Source organism: Triticum dicoccoides, chromosome 1A (assembly GCF_002162155.2).
Source record: "Triticum dicoccoides isolate Atlit2015 ecotype Zavitan chromosome 1A, WEW_v2.0, whole genome shotgun sequence".
Taxonomy (NCBI): Eukaryota; Viridiplantae; Streptophyta; class Magnoliopsida; order Poales; family Poaceae; genus Triticum; species Triticum dicoccoides.
In genome coordinates this window covers 559,268,626-559,284,573 of record NC_041380.1, presented here as the reverse complement: position 1 = coordinate 559,284,573, position 15,948 = coordinate 559,268,626, and the positions used below count along the sequence as shown (strand labels likewise).

The following is a 15,948-nucleotide window of genomic DNA, read 5'->3' as shown; positions in this document are numbered from 1 at the left end:
CTTGCAATACTTTTTTGAGCGCGCCGATGAAATGAGTCGGGCCAGCGTTGGGCGCTCGCGTCGATCCAAACACAGCGCCGGACGTTTGTGTCCGCCGGGCCGACCCAAACGGACAAAAGGCGAACAAAAGCGCCGTCCATTTGGGTCGGCCCGTTGGAGTTGCTCTAATTGTTGTCTCCATTCTGAATGTACAGTACCCGTACTAGCAGCAGGAACCACCATTATTGATTGTCCCGAGGTAAAACATTACTCTGTAAAATTAAGTGTACTACTTTGTTACACAAAATTTATAGCGATGGTGGCTCACTGTGTCAGCTACTCTACTCATATTCACCTCTTTCTGATGCGACGTGGGACTTGTGCAAAAAGCACTTGAGTAGCAACAGGCGGGACCTTTGTGTTTACTCGGTTCTCGGTCCATTCGGGTATCCAAGGGCTAAAACCGAATACACCGGACTAAGTTTGGTTTTCATCGAATGCAAATCGAACTTACAACCGAGGTTCTCGGCTTCGGTGAATTCGGCTCCGGTGCCGGTTAGTTCGGTTCGGGACATCGGTTTTCGGGTTATATGCCCAGCCCTACCCGCCGCCACCGTCATCAGGGCCACGTGTCAGTGCCGAGCGCCCCTCGTAGCGGCGGAGACGAGGAAGAGGGAGGGGGAGAGCTCGGAGGCGGCGCTAGGGTTGCCCTCGAGTCGCCTCAGAGGAGATGAAAAGGAAGGGGGGAGGGGGGGGGGAGCTCATCAGTATTGATAGTTTATCTATATATTTCTGTGACATCAATTCTGACCCAAACGCGATAAAAGTTGTCGGAGAAGTCTTGCGACAGGGGCTCGGCGAACAGAACTTCCTCCACTTTAGCAGCAAGAGATGAGACTAGATGGGCGTACAGATCTAGTACATCATGGATTTGCGCCCATATCTCGATCGTGTCCATCTTGACGGTCGTTGGCTTTGTCACCTCATCATAAGGTTTGATGACCACCGCGTCTCCTCGGAACTGTCATGGGCCATCGTTCACGACTCTCTCCCAATCCCCAAGACATCAGAATTGGACTGTGTATACTGTATAGGTTATCTTCCAGCGGTCTGAACTTGACCTCTTGTAAATCCCAAGCAGATCTCATATTCTAGAGGAACCACGTCTGGCTATAGTTTTTTTTTAACTGTCTGGCTGTGCCTCACGTTTAGATGGCTTTACAATGTAGCAGCATGCCCTAGGGCGTTGCACTTCTTTCCCCGGCCCAGGGACGGCCCTGGCCGGGGCTCCTTTTCCCCATCGCCTCCTCTCCTGCCCCCGATGGCGATCTACACCACCGCAACCTCGCAAACCGCAGCCGCCCCGCGCCGAATACCAGTCGGACTGAGGGCGGGTTCGTGCCGGATTTGGATCGCGTCCAATCCACGCGAGGCGCCAATATAAGCGGCATCCCTCTCCCCAAATTCCAAACCGAAACGCGAGCCCCTGGCCTGCCCTGTCCTCGTGCGGCGTTCCAATTGAGAGCAATGGCGGGGCCCAGGAGCAGGAAGCGCGCGGCCGCGGAGGCCGCCGGCACGAGCAGGACGGCGGCGAGGCCGGTGAGGCGCGCCAGGGTGACGCCATAGCCCATGCCCGAGGCGGAGCACTTCGCCGAGAGGCGGAATCTGGTGAGCACCGAGCAGACTCGATGAAAGTCGCCGACGACTCTTCCGGTCTTCCCCGGATGCGTTTGCTAGGCCTGTAGCTCCGGTGTCTTCGAGTAGGGGAGCTCTGATTCTGCCGCGAGGCCTACATTGGTCGGGTCTCTCTCACAAGGAATTGGGGTGCGGTGCTGACTAGGAGTACTTGCCGATCAGTAGTTGCAGCCTGTTGGACTACAGCGCCTGCATTGTTGTATCAGATGGATCAGTAATTACTTGTCGATCAGTGATTTTGCCGCGAGGCTTACAGGGCATGTTTTTGCCAGCCCAATCACAGCATATTTTCCCACTCTAGGAACAGATATAGACGATCACTGCAGTGGCGGTTTTCTACACGCGCACTGGCCTGCAAGATATAATGTGCTAATGGCTTTGATAGAGCTGTCGGTCACAAGTTTCTTTGACCACACTACTATCGCTGACTCTGATAACCGCTTTTTGATGCTCTGTTATAGTATGATTTAAAGTGTCTGGCCACTTCATGAGTATGCATAAATGCATTGTCCCTTGTTTACGATGTTGCTGTATCGCTTTTCGTTCATCCTGACTTATGGTGTGTTGCTGTGTTCAGGAGGATCTTTGGTTGTCGGCCTTCCCCATTGGAACCGAGGTCTGTGCACATGCCTATCTACTGTTGCGCATTATTTTGACAACTATGCATTATGCACTTCTGCTTGCTCTTATTGATTGTCTATATCTGTTCCTACAGCGGGAAAACATTGACAAGATAAAGGAGTTCAACTGGAACTTTCAAAATCTAGAGGTATATATAGGACATGTAACGCTGCTGGGCTTCTAGTTGGTATTATTGCTTCTTTACCGCATGATTCATGGTTCATTGTTGGTGGGCAGAAAGCTCTAGAAGAAGGGGGAGAGCTGTATGGGAAGACAGTTTACTTATTTGCAAACACCGAACGTAAGTATGCTGTCCCTTGGGATACGTTGAAGTTTACATCTCTGATGCATTCTACATATCAGCTTTCGAAATATTTTTGTAACCGGCAATAAACTGGTGTCATTGAGGGCATTGTTTCTTGTTTGAATCATCTGGGGTAAATTTTTGTTGTGAAGTTAATGATATAGCCAAGGAATCTGTTTGTGGTTTAGAAAGTTTCAGTAATGATGCCGTAGAGCTACTTTTGCGTGGTTTATTGGTGCTGAAATGTTTCCTCTACACAGCCACCAAGTAAATGATCCTTTGTTAGATCTTTTTAAAATTAAAATTACTCTGTTGTTTCCCTATATGATGAGAAATGTCAGGGTCGGTGGCTAGTACATTGGCACTTTGCAGTTGATTGGTATTTCTGGGGTTTATGTCTGCTAACATTGATTTGTTTCACCATTCACATCATAGATATACTGAATATTGAAAGTGGATGTGTTGCAGAAACAGAATCATCACTGTTATCTGTTTAATTTTTTCTTGGACTGTACTAGCATGTCGAATAGTTACCTCAAGCAATTTCTCTGATTGACTTATTTCTGTTGGTCTGCAGCTCAGCAATTGCATGTTAACGGCGAACAGAAGATAGTACTTGTTCGTACTGTAGTCGCTGTGGGTTCTCATTCCTTCCCTTGATTCGAACATTTATTCCATAGTTATGTTTACCATCTTGTCTTAACTTCTGTAGGCACTGATAAGAAATGCATTGCCTGAACAGGAAAATGTTTCTCCGATACACCATATCTTGAGTTACATCTTCTCATGGTTATGCTAGCCAACTATTTTTGTTTATCTCTTGCATTACAGAAAGATGCACACCTGTCTCACCATTTGTAGCCTTGTAGGCATAAACTACAAGAACTATTTTTTAAAATTACATATCTTTTTGCTAGCAATTCCCTTGTTCTTGCTGGTGATGTTACCACTGTGAACCTTTGTACCGCGGGACTAAAAACCTTTAGTAATCGTGATCCTGATAAGAACATTTACTAGTCTGTACCTCTATTATTCTGTAATAATGCCAGTCTCAAAGCATTCCTTCCTAGTATACCTCTTATGTAATGCGTAAGGAGTCAATAAGCCCCATATTCTTGCCACATTATTTACTCCAAAACATTTCACTGGTGCGAGTTACTGCCTCTAACCCATGCTCTGAAATGTTTTTCCTATTCTGCTGAAAGTAGCTTGCAGTGGGAAATGTTTCTTGGCATATTTGTAGCTTATGATTGTTTCATCGACTGAGACTAGATATTTGCTATTTGTTTCCTGATGCTGGATCTCATTTAGCTCTTGCAATTATGTGTGTGGTTCAGGTTGATTGTCCTTGCGCCCCGTCAGATAAAGTTGGTATAAATTCTGTCCAAAGGGCATATGAAGAAATACTACCAATGAGAGCAATGAAGATGTCCTGGGTGCCCTATGTTCCACTCGAGGACCGGTATGTCCATGCTATCTGTATGAGTCGCATTTGTTTATTTCTGCTTTGGCCTTTTGGGTGACTATATGTTCTTATATTTGTTTGCCCATCATCGCAATTTTGCAATGTTGTTCACTTCACTTTTTACTTGGTCTATAGGCTCAGCAGGATTGAGGGTTTGAAAACAAAAATATTCACTCTTCATTGCTCCCAGCGAAGGTCAGTTTTATTCACAGTATTCTCACTCCTCGCTTACAGTTGGTGCTTGAAGGCATACATTCATGTTGCTGTTATTTTTTAGTTTAAGGGGGATGTTGTCATGCAGTAATATGTGGCGTGTAACTGTCTCGAACCTCGACTTTTTTTTGTGATTTGATACATTATCTTAAGTTTGTATTTATTACAGGTCTGCACTGAAGCATCTGAAAACTGAGCAAGTCAAGAAGTTTGACTACTGCATGCCATGTAAGCTGCATTAATTGGGATTATTTTTCGTAGGGTCATTGCGTTTGGATCTCCTTCTATCTAATAACTTTAGAGAGGCTCTATTTCTGTACCTATCTGTGATTTGGTCCAGCCTAGCATGTTAACTACACTATCTGAATTTGCGCATGAAGTTCTGTGAGGCTGCGACTACCTGTAGTTAAAGGGTTGCAATGCAACAGTATGTTATGGAGTTAGTAGCCCTTTCCTAATCGATTGCTGATTAAACTGAGTGATATTTGAGTTGCATGTTATGCTATGGGATTAGTAGCTCCTTCCTACTTAATTGCTGATTATACTGATTGGGAGTCAGGTTACATGTGACTGAGTTGATTGCTTGATTTGCTCTTGTTGGATGCCCATATTGCATTAACAAAACTATAAATTGCATACATTTGTACTCCCTCCGTCCGGAAATACTTGTCATCAAAATGAATAAAAAGGGATGTATCTAGACGTATTTTAGTTCTAGCTACATCATTTTTTATCCATTTTGATGACAAGTATTTTTGGACGGAGGGAGTACTCTTATAGGTATCTAATAACATTTTAAGATTAACGCTTGCTTATTCTCTGTCTCAATCAAGACTTCTCTTGCAAAAAATGGTCTTTCTTTCCAATTGTGTATTGCATATGCGCATTGGTTTGATCTTTGATGGTCTTTGTACATTCAATCCAAATTTGTCACCACATGCCAAAGCTCAAGGTTCAGATTATCACACAAATAACCTCAGCTCAACACATCCACCTAAACAATTAAACAGCAGACCGTGGGATTTAAAAAAAAAATACATGCACACATCCTCACGTTGTTCGACGGGTAGATTAGATGGTTTGAGTTAGATACGTTATATTTGAAGTGTTTGATAATATGGTTTTGTGCAGATTATATGCCGCTTATTTCTCCTGAAGAGGACCAAGATACAACTGTCGATATCATATATCCTCTAGAACGCTCGGTAAGCTTCTTTTAGTAGGTCCATTGTTATGCGGCCTAAATAGTTATGAACTTCTGTTGCATCTCTTATATATACTTTCTTAAAGTAAGCAGTTCACTATATTTCATCTAGGAGTCATAATTACTAAATTAATAAATCTCGCAAGAGAACATTTTGGTTTTTGTCGCCGCAATCTGCATCTAAACTTAATCCACATGAGCTACCTTTTTGGGCTTATATGGGAATAAACAAAGTTGGGTTAGCAGATAACTCGAAGTGGTGAAAGGTGTGACCCCCTGCTAGGGGTGCAGAGCGGCGCCCGACCTGACGACCCGTCCCGCATCCAGCTTTGCAGAATCTCATCCCTTCATTACGAGAGTTTAGAGCTGTCAGTTTATTTTGAACTGACTTACCATGTTATGCGGGACCAGCAGGACCCGCATCTGCATCCCTACCCCCTGCTACGAAATCTCACCCCAAGTTCCACTTAGTAAATATTGTACACAGGATTTTTGATTGCAAATAGCTGTTAATTGTTGTTATCATAAACTTTTGTGATTTCTGTTGCAGATAGTTTGCCCGTTTGACTGGGAAATGGATAATTATGAGGTGTGTGTATATTTGGTTTTTACTGTGATGGCGCACTATCCTTTGAAGAACATCTGTGTCCAATCATTGTGTTGCAATGCAGGAGTTTACTGACGACCTAGTTAAAGCTGAGGAATTGCCAGAGGATGAGAGAGAAAAATTTAAGGTGCACATTGCAGTGATTTATGTGCTTGGTCTATTATAAAGGATACTTAGCATAGCCTATGATCAATTAATCATTGCCTCGATAAGTTTTCTTCTTCCTAACTTTACTGCCTCATTTCGTCAATAGGAATTCGTAAAGGAGAAGGTTAGAGAAAGGAAGCGCGAGCTGAAACAGGTTCACAACTAACCAAGATGTTATTTATTTTCGCCCGAGATTTTAGTGTATCCTAATACTATGCTGCTGCGAAACTTCTGCAGGCCAAAGAAGCCAGAAAAGAAGCTATTGATAACATGGACCCTGAGAAAAAGAAGGCGTTTGAAAACATCAAATTTTACAAATTTTATCCTGTAAATGCCCTGGACGCTCCTGATTTAAGCATACAAAAGGTACGCATAAATGCTACTCGGTATTCTAGACTGGACCATAAGAGCTTGTGCTGGATTTGATTATGTATCTATAATTGTGTTTTGCAGGCAGATTACATCAATAGATATTATATGAAGGCGCACAAACAGAGTTGAAGACCAAAAGATCTATCCTCACATTTCGTGTGGGCATTACAAATTAAGTTGGCTTGAAGAGCCAGTAAAGAATTTGAATGGCAGGGGAGATTATCTTACTCAATATATTCAGATGCAGTTCCTTGTTGAACCATGGATCGGATGAATTGTGGCACCCGAAGTGTATTTGTCCTACAGTTACACTCAAGACAGACTCCTGCCAAGCATTGCGCACATTGTAAATCCTACTAGTTACGGTAAAGGATTGGCTTAGAAATGAGCTATATGTGAATCTTTGAGTCCTCAGATTTTGCAACGTTGTAGCAATAGCTCTATTTGATTCCGTATGGTTTGCTGCTGTGTTGTTAACACGTTTGTAGCAATCTCAACTAGGTGAATTATTTGGATGCCCATTGCCTGGAACATTTTTATGTATGAATCCCACTATGGCACTCGCTCCCTGGGTGACACCGCAGCGATACCTAGCGCCACCGCAAAACCAAGCCGGAGCGCGAAGGCCGCTTCTCAGCATTGCTTCTGCATGTTTAGAGAAGAGAAGAGACCAGTCGGTATGGCTACTGGTACAAGCAGCTGCGCTCGTACCGTTCTGGAACTTTGGATGCACTCCTTCAACATCATATAAAAAAGAAATGAGTCCCACTTTGATAAAACGGCACCGATGTTAGCTATGTTTGTAGCGCGAAAAAATAGACTTGTACGTTGTAACCGAGTACTGCTAGCCACTAGAGACAACGGCTGCTAACGACTGATCCAAGTGCAAATAATTTATAAATCTACTACCACTATAAAAGAAAGAGAGGGCGAAGAATCAGATCATCCTATCCATCGAAATCTGTAATCTGATGATCTACATCCCTCCAGCATAGTAAACGCGTTTTACGCTTTAATTACCCATCATGCCATTACCGCCGCCGCTCTCCCATCGCGTGCGCATACTCCCCACCTCGAGCGAACAGTTAAAAAAAGAGGAACGCGGCCACCATCCACGCACGCGCACCTCGAGCGAACAGTTCACCAAAAAAGGAACACGGCCACCATCCACCCACGCGCCGCCGCCAGCGCTCCTTTGCCGCCCCTCTGTCGTCGCCGCCGTCCGGAATAGCCCATCCTCGTCGGCGCCCGCAACAGCAGCAGAGGGCCCTGGCGTTCCTTCGTCCTCGTCGTCGTCTGCAAATCCCGCACGGCCCCTGCCCACCCCGACCATCCTCGCACGCTGCCTGGGCGACTTGGCGGGCCGGCGGACCTGTGGACCTCCGCCTCCACGCGCCGAACGACCTCCGCCCGACCACCTCTTTCCCGACGTGTCGGCTGACTGGCGACCGCCTTCTCTACGCGCCGGCGGACCCCTGCCTCGACTTGTGCCGCCTCTACCTGTTTCCCGACGTGACGGCGGAATGACGGACCTCCGGCTCGACGCGTCGGCGGACCTCTGCCTCCCCAACCAGCTGAGCGAGCCTCCCTTTGGTTTTTTCTGGTATGGATTCCTTCCCCTCTCTGCGTGTGTCTACCACTGTGTGCGTCCGTGCTCTGTGTGGGTGTTCTGCTTGTGAGTGTTCTGTGTCTGGATCGCTGGCATGTGTGTGCTCCGTTACTGAATGACAAATTTCTGAATTTTTGCCATGAACAATATTCACGTTCTTTCAGGCAGCTCGCCGGCATCCATAATGGTCTGCCATTTTAGAATTAATCAAGATTACCTTTCAGGCTTCTTCCGTTTCCTAGCTAATTCCCTCCTTGTAGGCCCTGTTGTGGTTTGAAATTGGACGTATACACCTGATCCTGCTTTTTCTACACCACCAACTTTACTGTTGATTAGAACTTAACTTCAGGATAAAAGCATGTATAACATGGAATGAGAGGAAGAGGGCTCTCAACTACGCATGTTGATTATACTGTTTAGTGTTAGCTCCATCAATACTGATACAGATAGGATTTCCTGTTGTAGATAGGTAAATATTTTGCAACTAATGTAATCTGGTAAATAAGCTAAAGTATTATGATAATGCCACCTTACTGCTATCTCAAAATATGATGCGATTATTCAGTATCCATTGCCGGATATAGTCAGACATAGGCATCAAATCAAGTCCCCCTTAAATCATTTAACTGCACATCACAAGTATCAGCCTCCAACTGCCACCAATATGGCAAGAAACAAGGCATGCTGATCTAATAATCATCTTTATAAATATTTTTAACCTAACAAGTGAGTTGATGATCAGGAAATCATGCTTAACTATCAATAGGTGATCTCATTTCTTGGTTCAGTGAAGTGATTATGTGGAGCTTGTGAGGAAAAAAGATAGGACAAGAAGCCTAGGAGGTTGTCTACAGCCACTGCCCTGGTATGTGACCTGCTTGCATCTTTTCCTGATTACCTCACAACTGCAATTGTCTAAGTTTTATATTATCCATCATTTTATCAGTTTATTTCATGAGTTTGTTTTCTCGAATTACATGTATGCGTTGATGACCTGAAATCTTAATATATATTTGTTTGACAGTGAGTGCTGCTGAACATGTAAGTATAGTCGGGAGAGTCATGTACTCGCTCGATGCCATAGCTCACCCACCCCGAGTTGTGCCACCCTCTTCTAGCCGGAGGTGCCGCCGTCGCCGCTGTCGAGGACATCTTAATAGTAAACAATAAGTATTATATTCATCAAGAGAGTTTCCTCGCTATGTGGTGTTCACATTTGTTCTCTCCAAGATCATGTAGCGGTGTGATTATTTTTTGCAGTTTCCCTAATTACCCTTTTCTCTTATTCTATCTTCTATATTGTTGTGTTCACAACACTGGAGGGATCTTACTGAAGGAAGATTTAATAATAGGTAGAGTTTTCGTACTTACTGATTATATATATTGACATATGACCATAACTGAACAATGTTGAGTTTTATCTTCTAAATTAGCATGGATTTTTTTCTGCTAAAAACATTTTCCTATGATATTTTGCAATTTCCATGTTTCGATTGAGCTTGTTATGATTTATCGGTAAGTCCTCTCTCAGCTTTTAGATTTGTGCTTAGATTGTTGTATATAAGCCAAAATGAATCTATGATAAGGGAAATAATCTGACTAAGCTTACTGTATGAATGAAACTGAAGAGTGAAGTGATATTTGTTTCTACCATTGCGTAGCTTTACCATCACCGATCCAGGTTAAGTGTATAATTTGTTTTTCTATGCATTATTCGGATACAGAGGATTCAAGCTGTAAAAAATATGCAGTGGATTCAAGGTTATGCAGAACATTATCGCAAGCTAGCATTTCCTGTGAAAAGAAGACAATTATCTAGAACACGATTAATTTGTAGAAAAAATGCTGATAGGTAAATCTAGATGACCAGCCGACAGAAACTTTACCAGGTTGTTTATTTGTATGATTTACAATCTATGTTTCTCATTTGATGTTATAGAAAATGTTCTGATGGACTCACTGTTTTTGCTATCTTGGCCTATGTGTTCATCGCAAGTTGTTAGATTTGTCTATAGGGTTTACCATGTGCATTCATTTTGATCACTTTCATCAAATTGCCTTTCTACCATTCAAATTCTTAACAATGTGAATTTTCTTCATGCTGATGGATTGGCCAACTTGTTTTCTGCATCTATGCGATTGCCGATGGAGCAAACAAATTTTTGCTACACTATGAAGTTTCTTTATCTGGGACGTTGAGAAGATGTGAGATTGCATTGTCTTCTTGTTATTAGGGAGACATGGACTTCCCGACAGTTCGAACTTAGGGTTTCAATTTTGTAGTCCAAATATGATCTCCTGACCAGACTGGAATAAGCCTCTTTGTTTTGTTTTCATTTTCGCAGCCCCAAGAGAAGTGCAGAAATGGGTGTTGTGTTCCATGAACACTTGAAATAATTCAGTTCTGGTTTCTATCAATATATTGTTTGTACTGCATATATATTATTTTTAGCTACGCAATTTCCTTCGACAGGCAAAGACTTGTCTATTATTATCTTTTGTATTTGATGGAATGTTGTAACGAGACAAAACCTTCGAGGCAAGAAACAGGGAACAACAAGCTTGATAGTATTGTACATTTTTTTTATCACTGGAAATTTATGTGTACTCATTATATAGCTGGAAAACTGAATGAAAATTAATATGTGCAACATTATTTTTGCATTAATCAATACGTGCATTTGCACGTACACGATTACTAGTTAACACTAACGGCACATTCACTGTAGCAGCATTCCTTGCTGCACCGTATAGAATTTTGAATTGTTTGCAAACATTTTGGAAAACATGACCAGGTTTTTGAAATTTCTATACATTTTTTTGAAAAACCTGAACATTATTGGAAAGTTCCAACATTTTTCAATAACTGAAAACCATATCATTTTCCAATATAACAAACATTTTCTTGAAAATGTAAACATTTCAAAATTTCCTCAATTTTCTTTGAGTTTACGGAAAATTTTAAAACATGCACAATTTTTAATTTGTGATTTTTTTGAAAACGAGAACATTTTTTGAAATTCCCCGCACATTTATGAAATTTTCGAACAAATTTTCAAACATAAATGTTTTTTGAATTTGTGCACAAATTTAGTAAACAAGAATATTATTAAAATTCCCAAACATTTTTCAAACTTCGGCAAACATTCTTGAAATTTATGAGCAAACTTTGAACTTGAATAATTTTTAATTTGTGAACAAATTTGGAAAACAAGAACATTTTTTGCAATATCTGAGCATTTATTTTATTTTGTGAGCATTTTTTATTTCCGAATATTTCTATATAAGCGACAGTTTTAACATATTGCAAAAAAATTGAAAATGGGAACATTTCTTAAATTTGGGACAAAAATTTGAAAATGCAATATTTTTAAAATGTATGTACATTTTTTAAAAGGATTAAAATTGAAGAAAAGGAAAAGGAAAAAATAACTAAAAAGGAGAAGAAGAAACGAAAAAAATGAAAACAAATATAGCAGAAAAGAAACTACATAGAAAAAACCGATAAAGGTTTCCAAAACCGGTTGGCTGCACTGTGAAAAGCTGAAAGTTGGCTGGCCCTTGTATCGTCACTCACATCGAGGTCTATGCAAATCCCCGACAGTTTGCCCAGCGAGAGGCAAAGACGGCTTCACGCACAGGAGGCCGCCCGTCTAGGCCGTTCCCACCATTATTTTTCTTTTTTTTGTATGTTTTTTTGTTTCTTTTTCATTTTTTTCATTTTCCCTTTTCGTTTCTCTTTTTTCCCAAAAAAGTCGCACTTTTAGAAATTTGTTCCAAGTTTCAAAAAAAATATTTGTGCTTTTAATTTTGTTCATTAAATACAAATATTCGTAACTTGCATACGGTATCGGAAATCGTTAAAACTAGGCATGAATGCCTACCATGGGAATGCCCACTTGCTTGCAAAAATTGGGATCATTTTAACAATGAAAAAAATTAGACTGTATTCAACGAAGGATGTCCAAGTGGCTAGAAGGCTCCGTCTGAGAGCACATTGTTTTTTGACATCCTTTAAAATGACTCCAGATTTTTTTTGCATGCCCTTGTATGAACAATTAAAAAACCATGCCAAGTTGTTTGGATTTTTGGCAAGTTTTGCATTTTCTGAAGTTTTCTTGGTTAAAAAAGGCTGATAAATGGCTACACATGCCGCAACATGCATATGGTGTCTGAAGTCGTTCAAACCTGGCATTGATGCCTATCATCGGCGTTACCATCTGCTTCCAAAAGTTGGGATCATTTAAAGGATGTCCAAAAATACACCATGTTCAATTAAGAGTGTTCGGGGTATGCCAGAAGGGTCTGTTTGAAAGAACATTGTTTTCAAATATGTCAAGTGGCCCCAATTTTTTTTCACTACCTTGTATGACCGACTCAAGGCACCATGCCAAGTTGTTTGGATTTTTGACAAGTTTTGCATTTTCTAGAGTTTTTCCAGTGAAAAAGGCAAATACATGGTTGGACGTGTTGCAATGTGTGTATGGTGTCAGAAGTCATTCAAACTAGGCATGGATGCCTAACATGGACATATCCACATGCTTGCAAAAACTGGGGTCCGTTTTGAGATTTTCGAAAAAAATACTATGTTCAACAGAGAGTGTTCGGGTAGACGAGAAGGGTTTGTTTGGGAGTACCTCGTTTCTCGACATCCCTTAAATGGCCTCGATTTTTTTCATGGCCTTGTATGACCAATTTGAGGCACCATGCCAAAATTGTTTGGGTCTTCGACATGTTCTGCATTTTCTAAATTTTCTTGGTGAAAAAGGCCGATAAATGGTCGGATGTGTCGCAATGTGCATACTGTGTCGGAAGTTGTTCAAACCTGACAGACGTATACCATGGACATGTCCACATTCTTGAAAAATTTGAGGTCATTTCATGAATGTCCATAGATCATATTCAACGAAGGGTGTTCAGTAGGTGAGAAGGGTCTGTCTAAGAGCACATTGTTCTTGACATTCTTTAAATGAACCCAATTTTTCCATGTTCAGGTATGACCAATTCAAGGCACCATGTCAAATTATTTGGTTTTTGACACTTTTTGCATTTTTTGAAGTTTTCTCGGTCCAAAAGGCGAATAAATGGTCGGACGTGTTGCACCTTGCCATATGGTGTCAAAAATCTATCAAACCTGACAAGGATGTCTACCATTGGCATACCCACCTGTTTGCAAAAGTTGGGTCATTTGAAGGATGTCCAAACATAGACCATGTTGAACAGAAGGTGTTCGAGTAGGACAGAATGCTTCGTCTAAGAGCACGTTGTTTCCAGACATCCTTGAAATGGTCCCAATTTTTTTCATGACCTTGTATGACCAATTTAAGGCACCATCAAAAAGTTGTCTGGGTTTGCACAACAAGTTTTGCATTTTTGGAGTTCTTAAGGTGAAAAAGGCCAAAAAATGGCCGGATGTGTCGCAACATGCAAACGGTGCCATAATCTGTTCAAAACTGACATGAATGCCTAACATGAGCATGCCCACCTCTTGCAAAAGTTGGAGTTAATTCATAGTTTAGAAAAACATCAGTTGAGGAGTGTGGCAGACAAGGCCAGATGGGTGCCTCCGTGAGCATGTATTTTTTTCCTAATTTGCATGCTTCGGGTTTTACAATTTTTCTCATTATAAATGAACATTTACTTATGTCCTAACCATTTCTTGAAATTTATTAACAATTTTGGAATTACAAATTGTGTATGAAAATTTACAATTTCGAACACTTTTTAAAAAAATTCCTAACAATAGATAAATTATTTTAACACAAATTGAAACCACATAATTTTTTAAAACATTATCATTTTTTATGAAACACAAATATTTCTTAAATTTATGAATATAAAATTTTATAATGGGAACATTTTTTGAAATTCTAGAATGTTTTTTAAAATTGTAAACAATATTTGAAAATAAGAACATTTTTGGGTATTCCAAATAATATTTCAAGTTTATAAACATGTTTCCAAAGGAATAATAAATTTCAAAAAGAATAAAAATGAATTAAAAAAAAGAAAATAAAAATGAAAAACTAGAAAAAAAACACTTGGACCTTGGCTCAAGTATGATGGCAACCCTCCCGTCGGGCGCGTGTTGGGCCGGCCCAAGTACTCACAGATTTGAAAAAGAATCATCAATTTTGATTTGTTTTGTAGATTTTGTAAGAAAGTTAAAAAGTTACAAAAAAAGTTCTAGAAGTTGAAAAAGATTCGGAAATTTCAGAAAAATTAACAAAGTCAATTTTTTCTTTTAAAAAGTCACGCATATGATAAAAACAAAAAAGGAAAAAGAAAAAGAAATAAGAATAAAAGGGAACAAAACCCGGTTTAAAATATAAAAAACAAAAAAAAACCCGGAAAAACCAATGGGAATCTGGCTCTCATTTGGCCTCAAGTTGATTGCGCCCTGCTACTCATCACGAACTTGATGTGGCCGAGCTAGCACCCTTGCCCATCATCCCGAAGACCTGGGTTCGATCCTTGGGTACCTTTTTCCTTTAATTTGTTCTATTCCAAATGGGCCGGCTCATTACTGTAGGCGAAGGTTTCGACCATCCTATCCTTTATTATAAAAAAGTATAGAAAGATCTTTACTGTTGATGTGTTTATGGGGTTGTGCTGAAGAAGAAGTGAAAAGGAATTTGCAGGTCGCAGACGCAGAGTCGGTTAAGAGGATTGGTACGATCTACGAGCACACCCGCTTGTACTAATAATTTGCAGGTCGCAGACGCAGAGTCGGTTAAGAGGATTGGTACGACCTACGAGCACACCCGCTTGTACTAATAATTTGCAGGTCGCAGACGCAGAGTCGGTTAAGAGGATTGGTACGACCTACGAGCACACCCGCTTGTACTAATGCCGTGTTGCATCCTGGATGCCCGTGAAACCCCTGGGGAGGCTATCTCTTGTTCTTTGTCAATCTATAATCTTCACTGGATGGATATAAGTTCACCTAGAGAGAGGGAAAACACTCGAGTCCATGGCACGATCTTGGAACAAACGCCAAACATGTTCTCAAGAGGAAGATTGTCTGATCAATGGTACAAGTTTGTCGCACGGCACAAGCCCCTCTATGTTGAAGACGTCGAGCTTGGTTATGCCACACCAGACATGCGCACCAAAGGGGTGAAGAGTGACCGATTGTGGTGGGATCAAGAAGGAGATACATCTGAGGAAAAGTATGATTCGGGAGATGGAAGAGGAATAGGAACCAAGGAAGCTAAGGCATTGTACAATGCTAGGTGCTTAAGGAGGTGTTTAGAAAAATAAACCGAGTTTTTCTGAAGCACTGATGCCTATTTTTACAGGAGAGACGCCTAATTAAGCGTCAATCCTGTATAAATAAGCACCGGTGCTTAAGGAAAGCCTGATTTGTTTCGCTAAGCACTTTTCCTAAGCACCTTGCATTGTACAAGGCCTAAGACCATCTACAGCAGACCCCTTAAGAGTTGACCCTTAACAACGTGTATAAGGGGCACTGTAAACCATTTTTATGGTGCGAAATTGCCTCGGCAGAGCAGACCCGTAAATAAAACTGTATCTCACTGTAGCTCATTTTTTTCTTTTATTTCCTTCTTCCTCCCTGCCGGCAGAGCTCGTCTCAGGCCACGGCGTGCCTCGCCCTGGAACCCCGGCGCCACCCGCCTCGCCCCCGCCTTGCCCCGGCGCCACCCGCCCCGACCGCACGCTCCCTAGCGTGCCTTCCCGTCCTTGACTGGCCCCGGCGCCACCCGCCCCG

General features: G+C 41.5%; 1 protein-coding gene and 1 long non-coding RNA gene across 2 annotated transcripts; both read left to right on the top strand.

Annotated features, from left to right (window-relative positions):
• Positions 1–1,249: 1,249 nt before the first annotated feature.
• Positions 1,250–7,144, top strand: LOC119289697 (protein HEAT INTOLERANT 4-like). Its single transcript, XM_037568955.1, has 14 exons — positions 1,250–1,647; positions 2,252–2,290; positions 2,390–2,443; positions 2,533–2,596; positions 3,177–3,235; positions 3,937–4,061; positions 4,200–4,259; positions 4,447–4,505; positions 5,409–5,482; positions 6,032–6,070; positions 6,153–6,215; positions 6,342–6,389; positions 6,473–6,601; positions 6,689–7,144. Exons 1-14 carry the CDS (start codon positions 1,609–1,611, stop codon positions 6,734–6,736), a joined length of 900 nt encoding a protein of 299 aa, XP_037424852.1. The 5' UTR covers positions 1,250–1,608; the 3' UTR covers positions 6,737–7,144.
• A 1,006-nt stretch (positions 7,145–8,150) lies between these two features.
• LOC119329960 lies at positions 8,151–9,373 on the top strand. The gene is made up of 3 exons (XR_005159854.1): positions 8,151–8,210; positions 9,005–9,081; positions 9,241–9,373. It is a non-coding gene; the product is annotated as an uncharacterized LOC119329960 (long non-coding RNA).
• The last annotated feature ends 6,575 nt before the right edge of the window (positions 9,374–15,948 follow it).